The sequence below is a fragment of the Callithrix jacchus genome, chromosome 6 (genome assembly GCF_049354715.1).
Source record: "Callithrix jacchus isolate 240 chromosome 6, calJac240_pri, whole genome shotgun sequence".
Taxonomy (NCBI): Eukaryota; Metazoa; Chordata; class Mammalia; order Primates; family Cebidae; genus Callithrix; species Callithrix jacchus.
Window position 1 is genome coordinate 38,283,836 of NC_133507.1, and position 25,278 is coordinate 38,309,113.

Here is a 25,278-nt window from a genome sequence, read left to right on the forward strand (position 1 = left end):
AGGCCCTGGACGCCCCGCGGGGACTGGAGGCCCGGAGGCCCGGAGGCCGAGGCCGGGAGCGTGCCACCAAGATCGCGCCACCAAAATCACCTCCGGCCTGGGCAAGCCGAGTCCCCAGTCTGCAGGCGGCGGCCGGAGCAACTGGCCAGAGTTCTACCTCCGCCCCGGGGAGGCGGGGTCTCCGCCTTTCCCGCTTTCGGTCCTCACCGCCCCCTCCGCCTTCTCTGAGGCTCCGCGCCACTTCCGCTCCTTAAGGCCGAACCGGCCCCTTAGGGCACGGGTCGCGCGGAGCTGACCCCGGACGAAATGCGGCCGCGCCAGGGGCGGTGGTGGCTGCTGTTCTGGCTGCTGCCCCTGGCCACACTGCCCGTGCGCGGGGAGGCGGTGACGGCGGCGGCGTTGTCAGGTAACCCGGCCCCGGCGGCGCGCGCGTGCTCGCTCCCCGGCTTCGCGGCCGCCCGAGGGCGCGCTCTCTGGTCGGGGCGGCGCCGCGAGGTTCGGGGAGCCGGGCGGGTGCTCTCATTTCTCGCTTCGGGGTCACCTCGCGGACGCGGCCCACAACCGGGCAGGCCCCGCCCGCCCTTCCTGCCTTCTTGGGCTGCTTTGGTCTCTCTCCTGGCAGTTGGACATTTTGTATTTTAGGACTAGAAGCAGCCGCGCAATCCAGTCGCCCAATTCGCTCGTTTTACAGAAGCAGCCGAAACTCAGGTTTTGGTTTGCCCAGCACACGGCCTTTTGTACAATGCATCAATGCGTATTGAAATCCTTGTTATTTCACTATCTAGTATTCCTTTGGTCTCAAGAGTAGAGAAGGTAAGAGCTTCAGCTTCACAATCCGACGAAATTCTCCTGCCCCTGACTGGCAGTTGTGACCCGGAGCGAGTAGCGTAACGGGTCCCACGTGAGCCGCCGATAATGAGGCCTCGCAAGGTTCTGTGGTGTTTGTGTGCACTATGCATGGCGCACAGGAAGCAGCAACTGGTAGCCGCTGCTAGCGTTAGGGGCTCGCCACGGAGTGGGCTCAGGATCCTGGCACACTGGGGAAGGATCTGGAAGGACACCTGGGGGTCAGAAACCTGGAGTTCCAACTCCAGACCTGCTGCTAACTTACCATGAGCTTCACAGTTTTTCTTTTTTTTCCTCATAAAATCTTTTAAAAGATTTCCTGGATGCACGCTCTACCAACTTCCCTTCACTGCTTTGGCCACCCTGGTTGCAAGGGAGGCTGCCAGGTATATTCTGTTATCTGGGCATGGCCCTCCCTCCAGTTACACCGCGTTTTTTTATCTAAGGATGAGTGAGAGACTGGATGTTGATGAGGTCATTATCAGATTCTGCCACAGCTACCAACTGAGGGAATCTTGTAGAGGGAGTTACTTGTTAGGGAACTGTTGGATACCGGTTTTCATTGAACAGACATTTGTTGAGTGTTCATTATGTGCTAGGCAGTGTTATAAGTGCTTTAAGTGCAGTATGGATCATATTTCATACCCATAGAAGCTCTATGGGGGATGGTGCCATTTTATTCCCATTGTATAGATGAGAAAAAAAAGCCTTGGTAGTAAGAAATACAATTATGTGCTGGTGAAAAAATAAAACACAAATCTGCCTAAGCAGGAAGGTTTCTGGGCATGGCAGGGAGAAAATTAGAAGTAGCCTTAGACCAGCACCCAGTCCTTACCTTCAGCCACAACTGTGGTATAACCTGGTCCAGGCACAGAGTCGTTATGGACCATAGTTTTCTCATGAGTAAAATGAAGATATTTTTACTGAAGAGTTTCCAACATTTTCCTCACCTCAATGAACCTGGTGTTTTTAAAATTTTTATGTTACCGCATTTAGTATAATAGTAACAGCCTGCTTCTCTGTTTTGTTAATGAAAGACACACATAAATGCTTATTGGAGCTTCCGTTCTGTCTGAAACATGCAGGATGCCCACTGAGTTGATTAAAACTAGTCCACAGCTAAGAAGAAAGACAACTTCTGTAGCTTCACAGGGTTGCCTGCCATTCCAATAGCCTTTCCAATAGGGACTGAAGCGCCCAGCATCCTGTAGTTTGCCAGTGACACTGTGTTGGAAGCTCTGGATTAGACGAGGCCTAAGAACTATTGCTGCTCTTTAAAAGTCTGGTTTCATGAGGACCCTGAGAGGAAACAGCTGGTACTTCCTTTAAGCAAGAGGCTTGGATTAGGTGATACTTAAGGTGCCTTCCTGTTCTAAAATTTTGTCTTGAATAACACATCCTTCAATGGAATGAAGAACATTCAGACCAACACCAGCTTTCTGTAACTCTATTTGGAGAAAAGTCGGAGACAGTTGACAAAGGAGGAGCAGGTAGTTGTCTGACTGAGAGGAAGAGAAATGTCAAGCCAAGAGTTTCCCATAATTTGCAGCCAGTGAGTGAGATCTCTAAAAACCATGTGTTGTCCTGAGATGAAGTTCAGGCCCTGGCAGTGGCTTCCCAGGCTGGAACTATGGTAGCAGTCCATTTGAAACCACAGCTTTCAAATTCATCTGTGAAGAAAGATCTGGGCTTGAAGTTAAAGACTTGAGTATGCATTAGTATGTACTAATTCCAGTTTCATTCTCACGTTCTTGAAGTAATAAAAAGCTTAATATTCAGGTTAAAAAAAAAACTGAGGTTAAGAGAATAGTTATGTTTATCACTTTGGTGCCTCATGTTATCTCCTTTGAAAAGGTGAATTTATAAAAAACAAATACTAAGAAAAACCCTGACTCCATTTGACTTCTCACAAGTTAAAACTTGTTGGTTTTTTGCTTTTTGTGTTTCCTGCTCTTCTCCCCTTCCTTGTGCCCAAAGAAAAGCAGCTATAGGGCAAATGGAGACATTTGTCATATAATATAATAGCTATTTATATTATGATTCCATTCCAGTTTTATCTGAAGATAATTTTTTCCCCCATATGAGGGGGCCATGTCAGTTTTCAGGAGGAAAATTGGTGAAATATTTTTATGTTGGGAGTTAGGTTCTGCTAAGATTTGAGGTGTATATGTGTTTTATTTTTAGCATATTTTGTAAGTAGGTTTAAGCACTACCTGCCCTTTTCTGATGTTTTGACTGAAGATTTTTTTTTAACTGTATATATGACTCAACTCTTTAACTTAAATATATACTTACATTTAGGAACACTAATGACAGAAGTACTACAAAGGAAATAATTGAGCTTATAATTAAAGTAAGTGACATGCAGCTGTCCCTTTTTTATACTAGATATGTAGTTCTAAAATTAGATTAATTGAATATTTATAAATCAACTTGTATTTAAAGTGATCTAAGGAATCTGTTTCATTGACTAAGGGAACCCTGACTTTCTGAACCATTTGGTAATGTAAATAATGCCTCCTGTAGCATTTTAGTGATTTGAGCACAACTCTCCAGAAATATACTGTTCTCTAGAAGTCAGGTTAATTGAAAAGATAAGGGAGCCTGCTGAGGATGGCAAGAAGGTAAGAACAATTATACCCTGCCAGGCTTAGAAACCTGTCTTTCCATAGTAAGGATGGCATTCAGGGTTGATCCCACAGATACTCCTCAGTCCTTGGGAGATGCAGGCTTGGGATAGCCTACAATTCCAGATCTTTCTCCCAATCTGATTGAGGCTTGAGGAAGTGACTACCTAGGTTATGGAGCACCTTCCAGGGTAGGGACATATTAAATACTTCAGCATCAAGTAGAAGCAGTAGCTTTCCTTAGGCAGGTATTGTTCCTTTTTGACTAAATGAATGATTATTGTTAGTTTTTTAATGAATTCCTAGAAACTCTGTTTCATTTCCTGGATTGCATTATAAGGATGTTGTTGTTCTAATTTTTAAATTTTTATTTATTTATTTATTTTTGAGACTGGATGATGAGACTGGCTAATTTTTGTATTTTTGTTAGAGACAGGGTTTTACCATGTTGCTCAGGCGGGTCTCAAATCCCTGACCTCAAGTAATCCTCCTGCCTTGGCCTCCCAAAGTGTAGGGATTACAGGCATGAGCCACAGCACCAGCCTGTGGTTGTTTTGATATGTTTGAGTTTGCCTGCATTTGATACCAAGAGGTTCTATCCGATTAGAATTAACCAGCAATAACTGGGGCCTCATGAATAAGTGAAACCCACAGAGATGTAGGCAGCTTCATAGCATTCAGTGTCAGGGCATAATCGGTGATAGAGTTCAAATAAGCAGTCAGACTGGTTCCGTTTCCTATTTCCCACCCTCAGTTGGATAAGGAGATTGAAACTGAACAGTGAAATGTCTCTAGAACAAGATTGCTAAAGAGAAGAGAGACCTAAGAAATATATAGCCTTTATAATCAATCTAAAGTTGGAAGATCTGTTCTCTCTAGGAAGGCCGTGGGCCAGCTGTGACAACAGTCTTGTGACAATCACTGTCTTTTGCCTAGTCCAATTGGCCCATGGCTTACTGAACTGACTTGAAGCTAGGCTTGCAGCTTCTTGTGGCTGAATTTCCAGTTCCTTATTTAGGAATGCCTTTGTGGGTTGATTGAAACTTATTCACCTCGGGAGAGAGGTGAGGGGATAAGAAAGAGGAGCAGCCAGAGGACACCATGAAGCACTGACACCTTGTCTGCGTAATCTCATGGATTATGTACATTCCACATCAGCTTCACCTTAAAAGCCGGAGGCCACTCTGGAGAATTCGAGGGAACACACTGTTTGCAACATGCTTTTACTAGTGTGTGTAGATGTGAATAGTTAGGGCAGCCTCCTTTCTTCCATGCTATCCTTAATCTGGTTGAAGACTGAGGGAAAATGCAGAGCAAGTTTTTCTCTAACTGGCAGATCCCTTACACAGACTACACTGAGGTATCATATAAGAGCCAAATAAAAACAAGCTTAATGCCACCTCTTCTTTCTGCCCTCCTTTATTCAATGAGGGGCAAGAAGATGGTCCCCAGCCCAGGGGATGTTAAGGGTTGTAGCACTCAACCCTCTAGCTATGGATATGTTGACCATGGTGTAGGGTAAGGGGGAATTGCAGCCTGTGGCTTCCAGACTGACTCTTATGCTTTATGGGTTCTGTAGAGGGGATGGCAGTGGCACAGGCTGGCAAGGGTACCCTGCTATGTCAAGGGAAGGTCAGAGTGCACCTCCTTTTATGGTGCTAACTAGCTCTGGCCAGGCTTTTATAAAGATTGGCTGGACTTCCACTGGTGGGCCACACATGCCCAATTTATCCTCTAGTCCTCTTGAATCACAAGCTACACACAAAAGACAAATATTTAAGTGCTGGGGTTACAGTAATAAACATGCAGTGTCCCTTATTTCATGGAAAGACAGAGTATAAGCTAGTAAATACATATGTAATATGAAGAAAGAATAAAGCCGGTGAAAGTGGTTGGAGTGTGTTTGTTTAGATAGTGGGATCAAAGAAGGCCTTTCTGAGAAGGTAGCATTTGATAGAGTACATCAATTATTGGAAGGCATGAGCTCTGCCAAAATCTGGGAGAAGAAGGTTGCAGACTGAGGAAACTTAAGGTAGGGTGGGCTGGCATCTTGAAGACGGGAGGGCCAGGTGTGGCTGCAGCAGCTGGGCTGGGAGGAAAGTGGAGGAGAGGTCATAGAGGCACTCAGGTCCTTGGAAGGGAGGGGGATTTTATTAATGGAGTAAAGGGAAGCCATTGGAGGGTTTGTTTCTTTTTTTGAGTCGGCGTCTGGCTCTGTCACCCATGCTAGAGTGCAGTGGTGTAGTCTTGGTTCACTGCAACCTCCGCCTCCCAGGTTTAAGCAATTCTCCTGCCTCAGCCTCCCAAGTAGCTGGGACTACAGGCATGTGCCACCAGTCCTGGCTAATTTTTTTGGATTTTTAGTAGAGACAGATTTTTAGTGTTAGCCAGGATGGTCTTGATCTCCTGACCTCATGATCCACCGCTTGGCCTCTCAGAGTGCTAGGATTACAGGTGTGAGCCATCATGCTTGGCCCTGGAGGGTTTTAAGCAGGTAAATGATATGTTTTGATTCATTTTGTTTTATGAGACAGAGTCGCACTCTGTCGCCCAGGCTGAAGTGCAGTGGCGTGATCTTGATTCACTGCAACCTCACCTCCCAGATTCAAGTGATTCTCCTGCCTCAGCCTCCTGAGTAGCTGGGATTACAGGTGTGTGCCACCATGCCCGGCTAATTTTTGTATTTTTAGTAGAGACAGGGTTTCACCATGTTGGCTAGGCTGGTCTCGAACTAACCTCAGGTGATCTGCCCACCTTCTAAAGTGCTGGGATTACAGGCATGAGCTACTGTGCCTGGCCCCAATTCATGTTTTTAAAAGATCCGTTTGGTAATTGAAGAGTAGGTTGTAGGGGTAAATGTGGTGGTGGTGGTGGGGCAAATCTGGAAGCAGTGAGACCAGCTAGGTAGAAGACTATTACAGTCATCCTAGTGCAAGAGGAATGTGGCTTGGGTAACAGAGAAGCATTTACTCCTATGTTGAAACTGCAGTATACACTATACTTAAATTGCATCATCTTGCTCTTAAGAGCTCTGGATTTCTAATGATTTAGGAGACAGTCTTAGGACCAAGTGGAAAGAGCCTTATTTGAAGAGAGCATTTGATTGCAAAGCTCAGCCCCCACCAAAAGGCTGTTTCCTCAGACCATTATCAAAAGGGAACTATTCTATGGGAGTTGATTTAGCCCCTGAAGTAGCACCATTCGCAAGGAGAAGATTGCAGGGAAGGTCCCTTGGAGGCATCCACAAGAAAAGCCCCTCTAGCATTGAGCACATGGGTGGTGAAGAAAGATATGTCTGGAAGTAAACATTCTTATCATAGTTTGGGCTGTTGGGTCTGTGTACCTGAGACTTCATGCTGTTCACCTGCTCTGCTGGAATGCACTCCCTTTACAACAATGGGTATCATAGGCGGGTGATGAAAAATGAGAACACATGGACACAGAAAGGGGAGTACTAAACACTGGGGTCTATTGGGGGGAAAAGGGGAGGGCCAGTGGGAGGGGGAGGTGGGGCGGGATAGCCTGGGGAGAAATGCCAAATGTGGGTGAAGGGGAGAAGAAAAGCAAAGCACACTGCCATGTGTGTACCTACGCAACTGTCTTGCATGCTCTGCTCATGTACCCCAAAACCTATAATCCAATAAAAAATTTAAAAAATAAAATAAAATAAAAATAATAAAAAAAAAAAGAATCCTTCCCTTTTATTTGAGGACTCCCAGTATAAAGTTCTCAACTCTAACCATGTTCAGAGACCCCCCGAGAAGCTGTGCAAAGGCAAAACATGGTGAGGTGAATCCAGAGACCTGATCCCCCACCTCTGCTGCTCACTAAATGGGAGCATTTAATGTGTTCTCATGTCTTCTCACTGCAGTTGCTCAGAATCTTCCAGGTTATACACTACTTTCCTTGACATTCATCTTTTCTACAGGAGCTGCCAGCGCTTTGATATCCCTGGGACTGCACTTCCCTCTGCCCTTGGCCAGCAGTCATTTGCATCTCAGATATGTCCAAAAATGTGTTTCAGCATTGGTTGCTTTGTGTGTTCATAGCCTTGGTTGTGAAATGCAGAAGCATGTTTTGCATTTTTGGTATCCTGTATTTAACAGAGAGCCCCTAGAGGAGCCGTCTCCAACCTTTTTGGCAACAGGGACTGGTTTCGTGGGAGAAAACTTTTCCACAGGACAGGAACGGGATGGGAGGCGGTTTGGGGATGAAACTTCCACCTCAGATCATGCATTAGTTAGATTCTCATAATAAGCATGCAGCCTAGATCCCTTGCATATGCAGGTCACAGTAGGGTTCACGCTTCTGTGAGAATCTGTTGCCACTGCTGATCTGACAAGAGGCAGAGCTCAGGTGGTAATGTTCGCCCACCACGCCCACCGCTCACTTCCTGCAGCCTAGTTCCTACCAGACCATGGACTGATATTAGTCCTCGGCCCCAGGGTTGGGGACCCTTGCTCCGGAGGTTCCTTCTTATGCTTTTTCCTCACTTTTAACCTGGATTCTTGTATTTGCATCTTGAACTCTCAAACTCTAAATTTCTTGATATATTTAGAGACATATGCATTTCATCATAATGTGAAAAGTAAAGATGAATGATTTGACTGTCACAGTTGAATACACTGGGTCCTTATGTAACTTTGCTGTTTCGTGTGGTGACTGGAGAACCCTCCCTTTTATGGAGCTGTGTTTTGGGAGATGGTGAGCATTCCCAGGATCCTTTCCCTAAGTCTGTCTTCACTTTTCTCCAACTTTATGCTAAGGATATTTCAGGCCAGGACCAGGGACTTGTCTGAGCATATTCAGTGTTATTCCCTACATGGATGTAATTGTTTACTAGCTGTTACTGGTTACTCAGTTCTTCCCCAACTTTGGTGTAGCAAGTTGTTCTAGCTTCATTTCAGGATTTTCAGGAGAAACAACTGACCACTCTTTCCTTAAAGGAGTCAGGGGTTGCGCATAAAGTCCATTTCTGTGTGTACCCATAAGTGTTCCTTGTTCCTGTTTCCTGTTGGACAGATGTGGGGGTGACACTCTATCTTGAATCCAGAAAAACTTAGGACTTTCATTCTACTTCATTTCAAATCCAAATACAGCAATGACCACAAAAGAAAGTGACCATCATTACTTTCTGGTTTTCTTGTGGCATTTACATTAACCCTCTGTAATGCTGAGGGTTCATATATATCTCTCTTCTCTCAGTTATGTTGATTTGTATTATATGTGACATACATATATATTTAGGTATCTGTATCTGTCTCCAGCAAAATTCTTGCTGGAGTTGTAAAGATCATCTTCACGTAATCCCACCAGTGAAAACTCAGTATATCCAAAATTGAACTCATTCCCACTTCCCTTACAGACATACTTCTTCTCTAATATTTCTTATCTGAGTAAAGGACCTCACTGTCTCTTCACTTACCAGAAACCTTCACATCATATTCTTGTTTTCCTTGATAAAATGAATCTGCAAAACCTGTTGATTTCATTTCCTAAACTGTTTCTTAGTCCATGTCTTGCTTAGATTTCTTCAGTGGCCTTTTTAGTGGTTCTTCTGCTTTCAGTCTTCTTCTTCAGTATTCCACATTACTTACGGAATGTTCTTTCCAAAATACAAATGTGTTTCTGTCACTTCCTTACTGGTATTCCCTGTTGGTTGCTGTAGATCTATTCTCAGCCCTTCTCTTCCCCGCATAGTGTCTGGAAGCTAACCTCTATGGATTGCATTATATGGGCTTCTTTGCCCTCTGTCTTCCTGTTGAGTTTGGCTGATTCAGGGCATTGAGGGGACAGTGGGAGAGACAGGTTGTGGTACCCATACCTTCACCCTTCCATTCCACAGGAGTCCTGGCAGTGGCTGCATTCCTTTAGACGACAGTCCTCCCAATTCCAGTGACTCCAGTAACATGGGATCCTCCACTTGCCATTTTGGGACTCGGGAAGCTAAAAGCTTCCTGCTGTTGTTAGTGCCTGGGAACTTCATAGTACCTTATTGTTAGTGCCTTAACCCTGTCCATATCTTTACTGAACTATTTTCAGTTAAATCCATTTGAGTGTCAATAGTTTCTTGCTCAGACTGATACTTACCTAAAATCCTTCAATGCTTTGCTTTCAAGATGAAGTCCATATGGTATAGTAGTATCCATGGTTTACTACTCCAGGTACAGGTGTACAAATACCTTCCATCCATGCTCCCTCACTGATATAACAATCCAGTATCTGTAAACTGAATTAATTCTATGATTTACCTCATCTTCATGATTCTGTACACACTTGCTGGTCCTGCCCACCCCCACTCCCACCTCCTAATTTTTGTCTCATTGCCTCTGCCTTACCTTTCAGCCCTTTACTCATATTTTTGTCTTTTCTGGGGAGATGCCTGTAATTCTTGCTTTCTGCTTCAGAATTGAAGGGGTACCTGTTCTCTGTGCTCTTAGTGCCCTCCAATGTCATAAGTATTGACACTTGGGCTATAGTATTTTCTGTCTGTCTCTTCTTTGGTTGGAAATACTGAAGGACTATAATTACCATGTAGGAGAATTTATTGGCCATCGAATGTTAAAACTACTACTGTTACCTCCCTGTGAATTTTTTTTAAAAAAAGATTCTGGGCAACTAAAGATTTAGAAAATGTATTCCCTTTTCCATCTCTCAGTTCAAAGGTGTAAAGCTTTGAAGGAAAAAGATTTAATTAGAACTTCTGAGTCAGACTGTTACTGCTACAATCAAAATTCCCATATGGAGTGGAAATACATGTGGTCAACTATGGAGGTAAGGGCCTACTTTTAAATCATGTATTAGGGACAGAGAATTACCATGTCCTAGGGACAGGAAATGTACCATTTCAGGAATTGAAACTATTTTTGGTATGATACAGATCTGTGTATCAGTATGAAAGCTGACTTGAGGATCAGACGCAGTGATTCAATGGGTGGGCAGTGTGAGAGAGGACATTAACTCCTTCATACTGTCCCTCAGCCCCTCCCAAGCCACTCCCAATGAATATACTATCTAAATATATGCAGCATGCCTGCAGTTCAGGCACATCTCAAGACAGCATGTTCCTCCTACTTTCCAAAATTGCTATCCAAAGCCTCCAAATAGGAATTCTGGAGTAACCACTGATCCCAAATATGGCCAAGATAGGAGTTGCTCTCAGTTGCCTAGTACTTTCCTTCATTCAGCAGTTAACAAATATTTATTGAGCACCTATTAAGTGCCAAGAACTATTTCTAGGCTCCTAGGATACATCAGTGAACAAAATAGATCCCTGACATTGTGGATATTTACATTATCCCAGGTGGGGAATAGTAAACAATAAATATAACAGAGATGAAAATGGTAAAACTAGTAAGTACTATGAAAAAAGAAAATGTAGAGTACAATCAGTGGGATGAGAGAAGTGGGAACAAGTTGGTCAGGGTAATTCTTGTTGAGAATAACATTTGAGAAAGATTTCAGTGGAGTGAGTTACCCAAGCATGTACCTGGGGGAAGGTACCCGGGGGAAGGCTCAGAGAATAGCTGGAACATTGTATCAGGAAGCATTTGATGTTGATTGGTACCATTGCTGATACTATGCACCACTTTGATCACTTGCTTAACGTAGTGTCTGTCAGGTTCTTCCACTAAAATTACTATTTCCTTCCCTTTAATGAATGTTTTGAGGTGATAATTTGAGACTATGTAGATAAACTCTTCCTCATGAAACTTTCATCTCTTAGTTTATCATTCATTGATGATGCTTTACTGAATCAATAATCATGTTGATGTTCTATATCATTCTTTTTTTTTGAGACTGGGACTCACTCCAGTTATTTAGGCTTAAGTGCAGTGGTGTGATCTTGGTTCACTGCAGCCTCAACCTCCCAGCTCAGGTAATTCTCCGACCTCAGCCTTTCAAGTAGCTGCAACTGGGTCACACCTGTCTATTTTGTTTGTTTGATTTTTTTTTTTTTTGGTATTTTTAGTAGAGATTTGTTTTTGCCATGTTGCCCATGAGTCTACTGAACTCCTGGACTCAAAGCAATCTGCCTGCTGTCAGCCTCCCAAAGTGCTGGGATTATAGGTGTGAGCCACCACGCCCAGCACCATTATTCCATTTACATTAATTGGCATTCTACTATAAGGAAGAGTTTTTCCTCCTTCCATTTATTTATTTATATCTGTATGGTCTCACAAATTGCCAATTAATTCAGGAGACTACAGTCCATTACTCTCATTATTTATTTTGATACTCAAATTGTCCTAGACTTGGCCAGTCAGATGGAGCCCCTTTCAAACTAGCTCCTGTGTCCTTCGAACATGTGCCTTGCATCTTTGAGCACTACTTTCCCTTCTAGCAAACAAGATATTCTAGGCTTGTTGTGTAATTTCCTAGACTCAGCTCTGGAATCATACATTTTTTCCAAGGAACAGTCAACAGTGGGTGTGTTCATTACTACTGGCATATCATCATGTGTGTACACACACATACACACCCATACACCTGCACATACATCTATATCTACCTATTAGAAACTGTGAGTTCTGAGATCTCCAGTATGACAGGGTTCATTCTTGTTTTCCAGTTTTCATATTTGTAACTCCCTGCTCTGATAATGAGAAACCTCGTTCCCATTATCCTCAAATATATTTATTTATTTGCCCAATCCCAGAATACACTAAAAGTGGTTTCAGAATTGCTAAGTCATAACATCACCAAAACAAAACTAGTAACAGGAGTTCAATATTTATTTATAGTGTTTTTAAAAAATTTTTTTCTGAGGTTGTGTATTTCAGGTTAATTCACCCTATCTACTATCAGTATGGGGGTGAATTATTCAGTATGGTTACATTATTCATTCAAAATATAGTTTGCTTTTATTTGTTTCCATTTCAGGCTGTTCCTCCATCCTGGTCAATTTGATTGTCATTTTCATTTTATATTTGTTTTAGTTTGTTGACAAAACATCACTGTATAAAATATTTGAAGAGATTTATTCTGAGCCAAATATGAGTGACCAATGGCCTGTGGCACAGCCCGCAGATCCTGAGAACATGTGCCTAAGGTGGTCAGGGCACAGCTTGGTTTTATACATTTTTAGGGAGACATGAGACATCAATCAAATATATTTAAGGTATAGATTAGTTAGGCCCAGAAAGGCAGGACAACTTGAAGCAGGGAAGGTGCAGTGTTCCAGGTTATAGGTAGATTTTAAAATTTTCTGATTGGCAGTTGGTTGAAAGAGTTATCAATAGAAAGGAATGTCTGGGTTATGATATGTAATTGTGGAGACCAAAGTTTTATCATAGAGATGAAGCCTCTGGGTAGCAGACTTCAGAGAGAATAGATTGTAACTGCTTCTTATCAGACCTAAGGTCTGTATTGATATTAAATGCTGGTTGGCATTTTCTAAATTCCAAAGGGAGGAGAATATAACGAGGCATGTCCAACCCCTGCTTCCTGGCATAGCCTGAACCAATTTTTCAGGTTAACTTTGGAGTGCCCTGGTCGAGAAGAAGGTTCGGTTCAGATGGTTGGCAGGGTGGAGGATGTTGGAATTTTATTTTTGGTTTACAAGTTTTGTTTACTTTTTTATTCTCAGACAAGATCATAGTGGGTTTTTTAAATGGCATTTTATTTTTAATTAAAAAAAGCTTTCTGATTTTTAATTTTTTTAGATTTGGAGGTACATGTGCAGGTTTGTCACATGGATATATTGCGTAATACTGGGGTTTGGGCTCTACTAAACCCATCACCCAAATAATGACCATAGTACCCAATTGGTTGATTTTTGACCCTTGCCCCTCTCCTTCCCAGCCACCTTTTGAGATCCCCAGTGTCTGTTGTTTCCATCTTTATGTCTGTGTTATTATCATTATTTCTGAGTATCTACAATATTAATATGGCTTGAAAGTTAAAACTCTACACAAAGGTATTTTCAGAGAGGTGTCACTTTCCTGCCTCCCTCTATTAATTCCTATCCAACCCTTGTAGGCAATCAGTTTGAGTAGTTTCTGGTATATCTTTCCTGTGTCTTTTTTTTGCAAAAGTAACTAGCTGTGCATATTTACATAGATGGTACCTAAAGCCATGAAGCTGAGTGAGTTTAGATGGAGAAGAGAAGACGACCAATGGCTTAGCCTGGGTTAGTCTTATATTAAGAGTTCAGGGAGAAGGAAGGAGCCAGCAGAAGAGAGACAAAAGAAGCAACAGTGAAGAAGGAGATGTCCTGGAAGCCCTGGGGAGATGTGTAATGAGGAGAAGGGAATAATCAGCAGTGCCAAATGCTGTTGATAGGTCAAATAAGATAACTGAGAATTAATTGGGCATTTGGGTTAGCAACATAGAAGCACCAGTGACCTTGTCAGGGCAGCCTTTTGGACATGAAAGCCTGATTGAAGTGGATTAAATGGAGAATGGAAAGAGAGAGCCTTTTGGACATGAAAGTCTGATTGAAGTGGATTAAATGGAGAATGGAAAGAGAGAATGGAAACTAGAGACTGAAGGCACGGGCAGCTTTTTAAAGGAATTTTATTGCAACAAGAAGCAAAAAAATGGGTGGTAGCTGGAGGGAAAAGTGTAGGCCCTAGACGGTTTTGTTTCTTCTTTTTTTAATGTCGTATGCTAATAGAAATGATCTCATAGAGAGGGAAGAAGTACTACTGGGATGTCCTTGAGTAGGCAAATGTGGACAGGATCCAGTGCCCAAGTTGGGACTTGCCTTTATGGAGCCTGTAAATTTCCTCTGTGGAAGAAATTTCCTCCCCACAGGCAGGAAGCAGAGCATGTGCCTGCAGGTGCTAACAGGCAGGTGGCTTTGCACATAGGAGCTGGTGGACATTCACTTCTGATTTCTTCCATTTTCAGTGAAGTAGGAAGGATCAACAGCTGAGAAGAAGATGGGGAGGAGGTGTTGGAGTACTGAGGAAGAAGTTGTGAAATCCTTTGTTGCAGAGGGTAGAAGAATGAATGAATACTAGTATGTGGTTTGAATAACTGCAGCTTTCATGTCCCTCTCCAACTTCACAGTCATGGATTTGAAGTGAGACCGGTGTGCATTTCTCCAGCACACTGGTGATGCAAATGCTGGAGTAGAATGGTGGAGAGTTGGATTTTGCAAGTGAGCATGACAAAGCAAGTGGGATGCAGAGGAGTCAAGGGTATGTGCCAGGGAATGGTGTATAATAGTTGATCATGGGATTTAGCTGTCTAAAAAGAGACTGAGGATATCAAGGGGGTAAGGAGCAGGAGAAGGATGTTCAGCTGCTTGGGGGGGTTGGGGCACTAGATGGGTACTCTGGAAAGATAGGAGATGGTGTTCACACAGTGAGATGCATGAAACACAATGTATGGAGGGGCTGTAGTCTGGTACTGACAAGGTCCGGGGGATGGCCATGGAAGTGATTAGCTGAGGTAGGGAGGACAAGAGCATAAGAGGAAAGGAGTCCCAGGAACTGAGAGGCGAGGATACTGAAAGGATTGGTGTGTATATTATATATACTGAAATCCCTGAGAAGAATGGCAGGAAGTAGTATTGAAGAGAGAGCAATTTGAGCCAGGAGCCAGAAGAAGCCAAAGTCAAAGAGAAATGTGGGAGTTGTAGATAGTGGGTGATATTATCTGATAGCCTGGGATTCAGAGCTAGTGCTCTTACTTCCCTTTTCAGGTTTGCCCTACTCTTAGACAAAGAAGAGGAATAAAGAGAAGGACAGACAAAGGCGGCAGTGAAATTGTCATTTAATCACCACTGGGTTGTCAACATTGGCTTGTAGGTAGTGCTTTGTTGAATGATGTGAAGTAGGTAGTGCTTTGTTGAATGATGTGAATAGGACCCGAGGTTGGGATCTGGTCCTTCAGCAGGCATGGTGAGCGAAGGCTGAATTACAGATGCTCACCTGATCCAGAAAAATGAGGTGCTTTTCCTTAATCTCAGTAGAAAATGGTGTCAGTCTAAACCCTGTTTTCAAACTATGCCTACTCACATAGTTTGCCGCCTATTACAAGCATACTTCAGAGATAATGTGATTGTGGGTTTGGTTCCAGAACACTGCAATAAAACAAATATCCCCATAAAGCAAGTCACACAAATTTTTTGGTTTCCAAGTACCTATAAAAGTTATATTTACACTAAACTGTTAGTCTGTTAAGGGTGCAGTAGCATTATATTAAAAAAAACCTATATACCTTAATTTAAGAAATACTTTATTGCTAAAAAATGCTGACACAAAGACATAAAGTAAGCACATGCTGTTGAAAAAATGGTCCCAGTAGACTTGCTCGACACAGGATTGCCACATACCTTCCATTTGTAAGAAATGCAGTATCTGCAAAGCACAATGAAGTAAAACAATGAAATGAGTATGCCTATATTTTCTTCTCATCCTTTTTAATGTCTCTTGGCCACAGTAACTTGCTAGAAGAGGGATTTAAATTAACCACAGCTAACGGGGAGAAGCATTCACTTTCAATAATGTCTATGGTTCAGTATTTGTTTGGATTAAATACAGTTCTGTTGAGTCCACCTCTGGGATCAGAACATAGAACACTACCCTGTGCATTTGAGCATTCTTTACTCAGCTGACCTTGGGTTCTCTTTACTCCTCTGCTCATGTTTTTAAGAAACCTATAAGAAGTTTTGGCAAGGTGCAGTGGCTCACATCTATAATTCCAGCACTTTGGGAGGCCACAGGAGGCAAATAGCCTGAGCCCAGGAGTTCGAGACCAGCCTGGGCAACATGGCAAAACCTCATCTCTCCAAAAACACAAAAATTAGCTGGGCGGGTGGCATGTGCCTTTGGTCCCAGCTACTTGGGAGGCTGAGGTAGGGAGGGTCACCTGAGCCCTCGAGGCGCAGGTTGCAGTGAACAGGGATCCTGCCACTGCACTTCATTCTGGGCAATAGAGAGAGACCCTGTCTCCAAAACAACAAAAAGACAAGTTATTCTATTTATGGATTTGTTTGTTCTTGTTTTATAGGTGAAAATTACCAGTCCAGGCCTTTTCAGAATTGTATATATCACAATAAAATATAATTGTCAATATCCAGAAACCATACTATCTTTTATCAAATGTGTGATTCATAACTTTTGGACACCAAAGGAATCTAATGAAATAACCATAATCATCAATCCATACGGGGAGACTGTGTGCTTCTCTGTGGAGGCTGAGAGGAATAACTATATGATACATGTGAATCGAAAAAGTAAGTCTGATTTTATTATACTTGACTTTCTGAATTTAGTTTTTCTGGAGTAACTTTTCAATAAATTGACTTTCGTCTTCTTTTACCAACATTACATTGATAAAAAATGTTTGTTATGTGTTTGTGTGTCTTTTTTACTCCAGTTGTGGATTTCAAACTCTTCTTTGTGTTCGTGGCAGGAGTTTTTCTTTTCTTTTATGCAAAGACTCTGAGTCAGTAAGTATTCCTTTTTATATTTTTAACTTTGTGAATGAAAAGAGGTTTAGGTGAGTTTTCCACCACATGCTAAATATTTTCACACTGTTGTTCATTTGTAGTCTTGCTTTAGGCTTTGCAGACCGTAGGTCTGAAGATGGTGTTGGAAAGGACTTTGAAAACAGTAACAGTTATTTCTATAGCATGATATGTTTATGTTACAAAGTGCTTTCACATATTTTATGTATTAACATATTTTATTAGCTCCTGCTAATAACTGTGCAAGCCCTGTATTATTGTTCTCATTTTACAAATGAGAAAAGCAACATCCTTCATCACACTACTAGTTCTTATCAGGGCTGGAGATTTGTTCCCTGGTTTTCTGGCCATACACCTTGCTCTATTATATTAGAGCTGCCTCCTAGATTTATGGTCCTGATATGGAAGGCTGAATATAGCAAATATCTGACTTTTAGAGAAACATATTATCTTTTTCTTATTTATTACTGACGTGTTCTCATCTGTGAACCATTATTCTGATGTTTTATTTCTTGGAATTCTCTCATGAGAAAGAAATATTTTTTCAATATTTTACTTCTTAGCTTGTGGATTCTAGGTTAGTACCCCACACTGGTCAGCTGTTCTTAACATCGCTTATTTTGAAGCTTTTCCTTATAGTGTTATCAAGTGTGTTTAATGCCATCTATGAATTTTATAAACCACACGATGCATACACAGCATGAAGAATAAAGCCTGGACTCCGAGGAGCTGAGCCGTAATCCCTAATCCTCCAGTGAGCAGATGCTGACTTAGGGAAGATTTTTTAACTTCTTGGTGCCTTAATTTTCTCCTTTCTAAAACCTGGAAAAGTGCCTGCTGCATGATAGGTGTTCAGTAATCATTGTCTGATCATATCCTGAATATGGAAAATAACTCAGACATTCTGTTTTGAGTTAGTGGCAAGCAACTTACCATATTACCATAAATTTCAAATATCCATTTTGTTTTTTAAGAGTAATGAGAAAGTAATGTAATGAGAGCTGCCATCTGAGTTTTTTGTTCTTAGCATTATTTATGACTGATGTTGCCAGGTTAAACATATTTTTCATACTGAACGTGCTGTTGGTATTTAAATGGCTTTTATCTGTTTATCTTGACAGAAGCCCTACTTTCTATTATTCCTCAGGAACTGTGCTAGGTGTTCTAATGACATTAGTCTTTGTCTTGCTGTTGATGAAAAGATTCATTCCAAAGGTATGCATACTATGTGCAAATGAATAAAAAATGGAAATCATGATCTTACACACATGAAAAATTAATCAAAATTAATCCACATTATGATAGTTTATAATTTAAATTATGTTTCTTCATTATGTAAACTGGCTTTAAAATTTATCTTTTTCTGGAGTTCCTGATTGTATTTATTACTATATGTAGGCTTAGCTAAGTATTAAGTTTTGGTGATACTTTTTTGAGAACCTTTTACTTTCTAGGTAATGTGTTTTTCTTAAATGATAGAAAGCTATCTCTATATTGAGTGAAAATATCTATTTATTGAGCTGGGAATCTCATGAAGCTGAACCATTGGCGCCTTGAATAACAGCACTGCTACATCTGGGGATTTTTTTAAATTATTATTAGTTCCCAACACACCTTTTTGTTTGTTTGTTTGTTTGTTTGTTTGTTTGTTTTGAGACAGGGTCTTGCTCTGTTGCCCAGCCTGGAGTTTAGTGGCATGATCTCAGCTCACTGCAACCTCAGCCTCCTGGGTTCGAGTGATTCTCCCGCCTCAGACTGCCCAGTAGCTGGGACTACAGGCACACATCACCAGCTAAGTTTTATATTTTTTGTAGAGAGAGGGTTTCACTGTGTTGCCCAGGCTGGTCTTGAACTCCTGAGCTCAAGTGATCCACCCGCCTTGGCCTCCCTAAGTGCTGCGATTATAGGCATGAGCCACTGTGCCTGGCCACACCTTCAGTAAAATAACACACTGAACTTAGTTGAGGATAAATATATAATTCATGATGGTGGTGTTGCAGTTACACTGATGAAAGTTTGCAACAGCAGCATTATTTTGAGATACATTTATTCTTTGTAACAGTGCTTCTACAACTTCAGTGTACATGCAAACCACATGGAAATCTTGTTCAAATGCGGGTTCTGATTCAGCAGTTTGCGGTGGGACCTATAACTCTGCCATTCCAGCAAGCTCCATGTGATGCTGCTACTGCTGTTTTGTGGACCATATCTTAACACCCTAGGGAGTTTCTTAAAATGACTTCAATTCAGTTTTATTTAGGAGTTTCTAATACAAAAGCTTTATTTGTTTGCTTTTATTTTTATGAGAGTGAATGAACCAAAAAATATGTGATTTATTTTCTTCCACACACAGTATAGCACCTTTTGGGCTCTAATGGTTGGTTGTTGGTTTGCTTCAGTTTATGTTGTGTACCAGTTGATGGAAGATCTGAAGTGGCTGTGGTATGAAAACAGGACATATATATTAGGTAGGTAAATAGAAAAGTAGTATACTCTGTGATTGGTAAAACTGAGATGTACAACTAGAGCCCTTCTTTTGATGGACTTTTCTCTCCAATGTCTAAATTTTCATTTTGAACTGAGGAAAGGTGCTACTAAAAATAATATTTTGTTTATCTTATTCCCATTGTTGGTGATTTCAATTCATTTAGATCTCATTTTAGATGATTTCCCTATGACATATTTCTTAGTTTTCTATAGTAATGATCAAAGAGGAAAAAAGAAGTGTCTCTTGAATTCACATGCTGCTGAATTGTGGTTAAGCTCTGACCACATCTAACTTGTAATATAAGTGTTTCTCTGAAAAGCAGCTGCTTATTTCTTTCTCTTAAGTATTCAGTAAGAAAGGTGAGAAATCCTAAATATAAATAAATAATGAAAACTTGACTTTTCAGAAACAGAGAGGCTAAGAAACCATTTATTTTCTTTGTCTTATGTTATAAAATAAATGCTTTTGTTGTTTATTTTAATAAGAAAATAATAGACAATGAGAGAATCAGTTTACTCCTAACCTTTAGCACCAAATTTCTCACGTAAGTTCACTTCCCTCACCAGCAATTAAGTTTTTTGTTTTACTTGAAAATTGTGTCTTTTTAGCTCATTCTTCTTTTTGTCCTACTTTTAAATTACAGATATCATGGTATGCTCCCCTAAATACTTTGCTATTCATCTCTAAAAAACAAGAGCCTTTCCCATATAATCAGTTAATTATTATCTGAAAAATAATTACATAAAATAATCTATTACCAGGCCATTTCCTATTCTTTTTTTTTTTTTTTGAGACAGAGTTTTGCTCTTGTTACCCAGGCTGGAGTGCAATGGCGCGGTCTCGGCTCACCGCAACCTCCGCCTCCTGGATTCAGGCAATTCTCCTGCCTCAGCATCCTGAGTAGCTGGGATTACAGGCACGCGCCACCATGCCCAGCTAATTTTTTGTATTCTTAGTAGAGACGGGGTTTCACCATGTTGACCAGGATGGTCTCGATCTCTGACCTCGTGATACACCCACCTCGGCCTCCCAAAGTGCTGGGATTACAGGCTTGAGCCACTGCACCCGGCCGCCATTTCCTATTCTTGATGGCTTATATAAACCAGGATATGGTCCAGAACCACATTTAGCATCTGCTTTGTCCTGTAAATTGCTTTTAATCCATAACAATTTCTTTTTCATCATAGTGATAAGCTAAAGAGACCAAGCTTGTCCTATAGAATGTCCACCGTCTAGATTTATCTGATGACCTTTTTATGGTAGAATTTAACATGTTCTTCTCTTCTGCGTATTTTCGGTAAACTGGAAATTAGATCTCAAGGCTTGGTTAGATACAAATTAAACACTTAAGGCAGAATACCGAAGAGGTGATGGGCACTTCACCTTGGATGATACCCAGAGACACAGCATAGCTTATAGTCTCACCATCATAATGATGAGACTGAACATTAGATTCAGAGGGTGACTGCCTCTACTGTAAAATTACCTTTTATGACTAGAAGGTAAAAGTAAAAAATAGGATTTTTAGCCAATGGTGACATACAACTCTGACTTCTTCCTGACCAAAGCAATCATGATAACATTTGTCTAGTCAGGGCACTGGACTAAAATATAGACAAAGATATATTATCATAATGAGTGTGCATCCCAAATTATTGCAAAAGTCAGTGTAGTATCTCATATGGAAGCAATAATGCCCTATGTGCATTTTCAACCTTATGTCATTGGGAAAAGAAAATAAAAATTAAGGTACTCTAATAGTTTTTACCTTTAAGTCAAGGCTCTGCCAGCTTTTTCACAAATTTAATGAAATGTCTCAATTTTAAATTTATATCAGCTTACCTCTTCCACTTTTCCAGGCTACGTCTTGATAGTTGGATTTTTCAGCTTTGTTGTCTGTTACAAGCATGGGCCCCTTTCAGACGACAGGAGCAGAAGTCTTCTGATGTGGACACTGCGGCTCCTCTCTCTGCTTCTGGTCTATGCTGGTGTGGCCATGCCTCAGTTTGCCTATGCAGCCATAATCCTCCTCCTGTCCTCCAGGAGTCTGCACTACCCACTGAGAGCATTCAGTTACATGAGGTGGTATGTATCATTGTTTTCCCCAGCAAATTCGACATTTTGAGCTCTAGTTTTATTATTTGGGGGAGTTTTTGCACACACCATATTTAATTTCATAATTACATTTAATCTGGAGATTTCTTTCTGAACAAGATTGGGTGTAGATGGGAAGACAGTCCCAAACGTGTGATCCCATCTCTATGCCTAGTCTTCATTAATCGTTCAGAGGTGTACCACCAATTACCAGGTAATTAGAGCTCACTCAGAATTCACTAGAGTCCATGGCAGAAGTACTTGGGCTCTGGGTTACCTAAAATTTCTTCTTTTATTCAACATTTTCTTTAATTAGAGCCAAAGACTGCTTTAGTGGTATCAGCTTTGCATCTGAGCTATGAGTTAGGAAACAGAAATAAATCATAAATGATTGAAAGGTATTATTTGTATTTAGGACTTTCTTTTCTCTTAGGTTTTAAGTTAAGGCTTACACCCTTTGAAGTATAAAAAGAAAGGAGAAGTAACCTCTGTCATCACAGCTTTGTTATGTCTCTCCTCAGTCATTGAGTCTGAGCAGCTGTTTTCATGTCAGGTGCACAGATGGAGATGGTTCTTACCCTTGAGTTATTCTTGCTAGACATATATTAACATGGAAACTTTGCCCAGGGACCAAGGGTATATAGAGAAAGCCAGGAGAGCTTTCCTGGAGGAGACATTACTAGGCTGAATCTTAAAGAATGAATAAAAATAACCAGATGAATAAATGTGGAGGACTTTCCTGATGGAGAGAAAGCCCCATTTGCTACCATCAGGAGGCAGGCAGTGCTGTTAGTGCAGCAAGCAAGATAGGCTTTGGCCAGATGCATGGCAGGCCATTGCTAAGCAATCTAGTCCAATCCTGTACACAGTGGGGTTTATATGAGACATTCTAGTTAGTCCTCTCTGACTGTTACCTGTACAGCAGTTATCAAACTAGTTGCTTAGGACCCAGACAGAAACTATGGTGAGTGATGCTGAGCAGGGTTAAGGCAGCGGTGACCAGGAGGACTGTGGGAAATTCTGCAAACAACCTCATTGAAAATGGAGCTGTCACCACTCAGCTTGAGCTGATTTCTCTTCTGTGGGAATATGGGTCCTGCATTGCCAGATCTACTGGTTTTCTAGAAAAACTGGAAATGGGAATTAGGATTAGAATTTGAAATCTTAGGATTTTTAAATGTTGGCACTTAAAAATAAAAATAATTAAAAATACATTGAAATCACACCAGAGACCATAAATACTCATTGGCTGGTGGGATGTGGCCCATCTGTCTTCTGGCACAGCAAGTGGATATACAGGGGAGGTCCCTATGGCAGGAGAACAGTTATCAGACATCACAGTGGTCCAGGCAAGAAATGATAAGGACCTAGGTTAGGACCATGAGACCCAAGGCTGGAAGAGGGAGTGAATAAATGTTCAAGAGATAAAATGGGCTGTGAGGAAGGACACTATGGTGACTGGTAGTTTATGGAACTGGTAACTATGTGTGTCGCAATATCACCGGGTTAAAATTGCACCAGTGACAGAACAGGGAACCCACACAGAAGATGTTGGCAGGGATGAAAGGCAGCGGGGCAGGGTTGGAGGGTTGATGCTGACTGGATCTCTCTTTGCCCCATCTGCCTGAGGCAGACAGTGACTAGGAACACCAGAGGTCGTCTGTCAGTAAGGCTGCCCCGCCCCCAATATCTTTCAGGTCCCTGGCCCTTTGCCGCGCTTGTGGCCTGAGGAACCCAGGATAGAGTTCCTTCTTCCTTCCTTTTAACTATCCAACTCCCTGCCAAGAGCAAAGTGCATTCTGCGCAGTGGTTCTTTTGTGCACTTACTGTGTTCTATATTAATCAAAATGTACTATAACTTCCTCAACTTAAAATTTTGCTAGTGAATAACTATATAAATAACTAGGGAATGAAACAGGAATTGATGTTATATAGTACTTTCTAGTTGTAAAGAGCGGTTTACTTATATTTTAATAATATATGATAACTACTCTTTTGATTATCCTTATTGAACACTTACTGTAGGCCACTTACTGTGCTAAGCACCCTATACAAAATATCTCATTTGACCTGTACAGTGACCTATGAAGTAGGTGACATAGATATTATTGCTTCCATTTTTATTTTTTTCATATGAGCTAAGTGAGGCTCTGAACTGTTAAGGAATTCCCCAAGTTCATATAGTGAATAAACCTCAAAACCAGGACTGTGTCCAGGTCTTCTGGCTCAACATCCAATGTTTTTCCTGCAGGAAAACGATTCACTGGTATTCAGAAAAGGAGAAGGACATTATGTCACCGGTTCCTTAATCTAGTTCATCAACTATAAGATCTTTAAAATATAATAGATTTCTTTGGTCCCAAATCTCAAGAAAAAACTATATATATATTTAAATATGTATTAAATAAATATGATATCCTAATAATTCTGATGCTCATTTATATTGGAATCTCTGTTAAATTTAAAGCCACCCCAAAATATTTTTAAAAACTCATTCATAAATAAAACAAATGTTTTAAAAACCTTATTATTATACTATTTTTAGGAGATTCTTAGATTCCTAAATTTTTAGGTTCCTACATTTTATAAGATTTAGGGTTTTCCTGATTGAAAAAAGAAAGTTCTAATCATGATCCACTCGGCATGTAATAAAGGAAGAATTACTATAAATTTTGTACCATATTTGCTCTTTCTAGGATTAGTCAGAATCACCACCACTAGGTGGAAGTGATATACCACAAATCTTCCCAGGTTCTTGGTCTGGAGAGTAAAATGGTCAATGTTCTAGAGGATCAGCATAAAAGGACATTTCAAAGGCTTGCTTCTGCTAGTACCCAAGAAAATCAACAGGCCAAGCATTAAAACAAACAAACAAACAAACAGGCTTTTAATTGCCTGACTGTGTGATTAGAAATCACTGAGGAAGAAAAATACAATTAACATCTGTATTAGAAATTGATTCTCAGATATCTTACGACATTATTTATGATAGTCCTGAAAATGGGGAAATGTACTATCATGCCCAAAATACATGTTCTCTATACCTCAATCATGATAACAGCAATAAAAAAGTATAGATATGATATAGAGGAAATTAAGAAGTATTATTACAGTTACTATCTAAGATACGTATTTTTGTAAATCTTAAGGATTGAATTAGGCGGTAATCCGACAACCACATGCCATGTGTTTTAGGAGAATGAAGCAGTGGTTTCCATCAGAAGAGCTGGTGGTGAAGTATCTTACAGAAGATGAGTACAGGGAGCAAGCTGATGCTGAAACAAATAGCGCTCTGGACGAGCTGCGCCGGACCTGCCGAAAACCTGACTTCCCCTCATGGCTGGTCATCTCCAGACTCCACACTCCTGGAAAGTAAGTCCTGCTGTGCTGCTCTGACCATAGTTTAGTTCAGAATGATTTTGGAAATAATATGGATTGGTACAGGCACTTCAGTGTAGAAATGGGCTATTTCCCTGGATAACAGATGATGTGGAAGTTGTCGGAGGTCCTTTTCTCAGTACTGTGACTTTGCACAGTAGAACTGCTGATGTCAGAGTAAATATTTATTTGATGTTTTATAGGGAAGGCCATAAAGATAACTTCCCTATGGGAAGGGAAGGTGGAATAGGATGTGTGACTGCTTCTATTTCTATTGGTGTGGAAAATCATTTTTAAAGTTCACTAAGAAAGACATCTGTCCCAGCATTTCTCCTTATTGCTTTCTCTTCTTTATAACTTTATCCAGGTAACAGTGCCCTCAAATTAAAGATGGAAGGGGAAAAGTATTTGACACAAAATAA

The 25,278-nt window shown here is 41.1% G+C and overlaps 1 protein-coding gene across 8 annotated transcripts in view; it reads left to right on the forward strand.

The window, feature by feature from the left end:
- Positions 1-252: 252 nt before the first annotated feature.
- The window catches only part of NEMP2 (nuclear envelope integral membrane protein 2), an 87,814-nt gene continuing 62,788 nt past the window's right edge, over positions 253-25,278 (forward strand). For 4 of the 8 annotated variants that reach the window (XR_004744533.3, XR_004744532.3, XM_035304235.3 and 1 more), the window contains exons 1-8: positions 253-406; positions 10,132-10,247; positions 16,437-16,662; positions 16,806-16,878; positions 18,018-18,111; positions 19,250-19,364; positions 21,244-21,469; positions 24,674-24,850. Coding sequence is in view for 6 of the 8 variants with exons in the window: in XM_035304235.3 (XP_035160126.1) it covers positions 307-406; positions 10,132-10,247; positions 16,437-16,662; positions 16,806-16,878; positions 18,018-18,111; positions 19,250-19,364; positions 21,244-21,469; positions 24,674-24,850 (1,127 nt within the window). In the remaining 2 variants the exon portion in view is untranslated. Of the gene's footprint in view, positions 407-475; positions 814-10,131; positions 10,248-16,436; positions 16,663-16,805; positions 16,879-18,017; positions 18,112-19,249; positions 19,365-21,243; positions 21,470-24,673; positions 24,851-25,278 lie in introns of those variants that run through there. The other 4 variants (XM_017973576.4, XM_035304236.3, XM_017973578.4 and 1 more) reach the window with 4 other exon arrangements.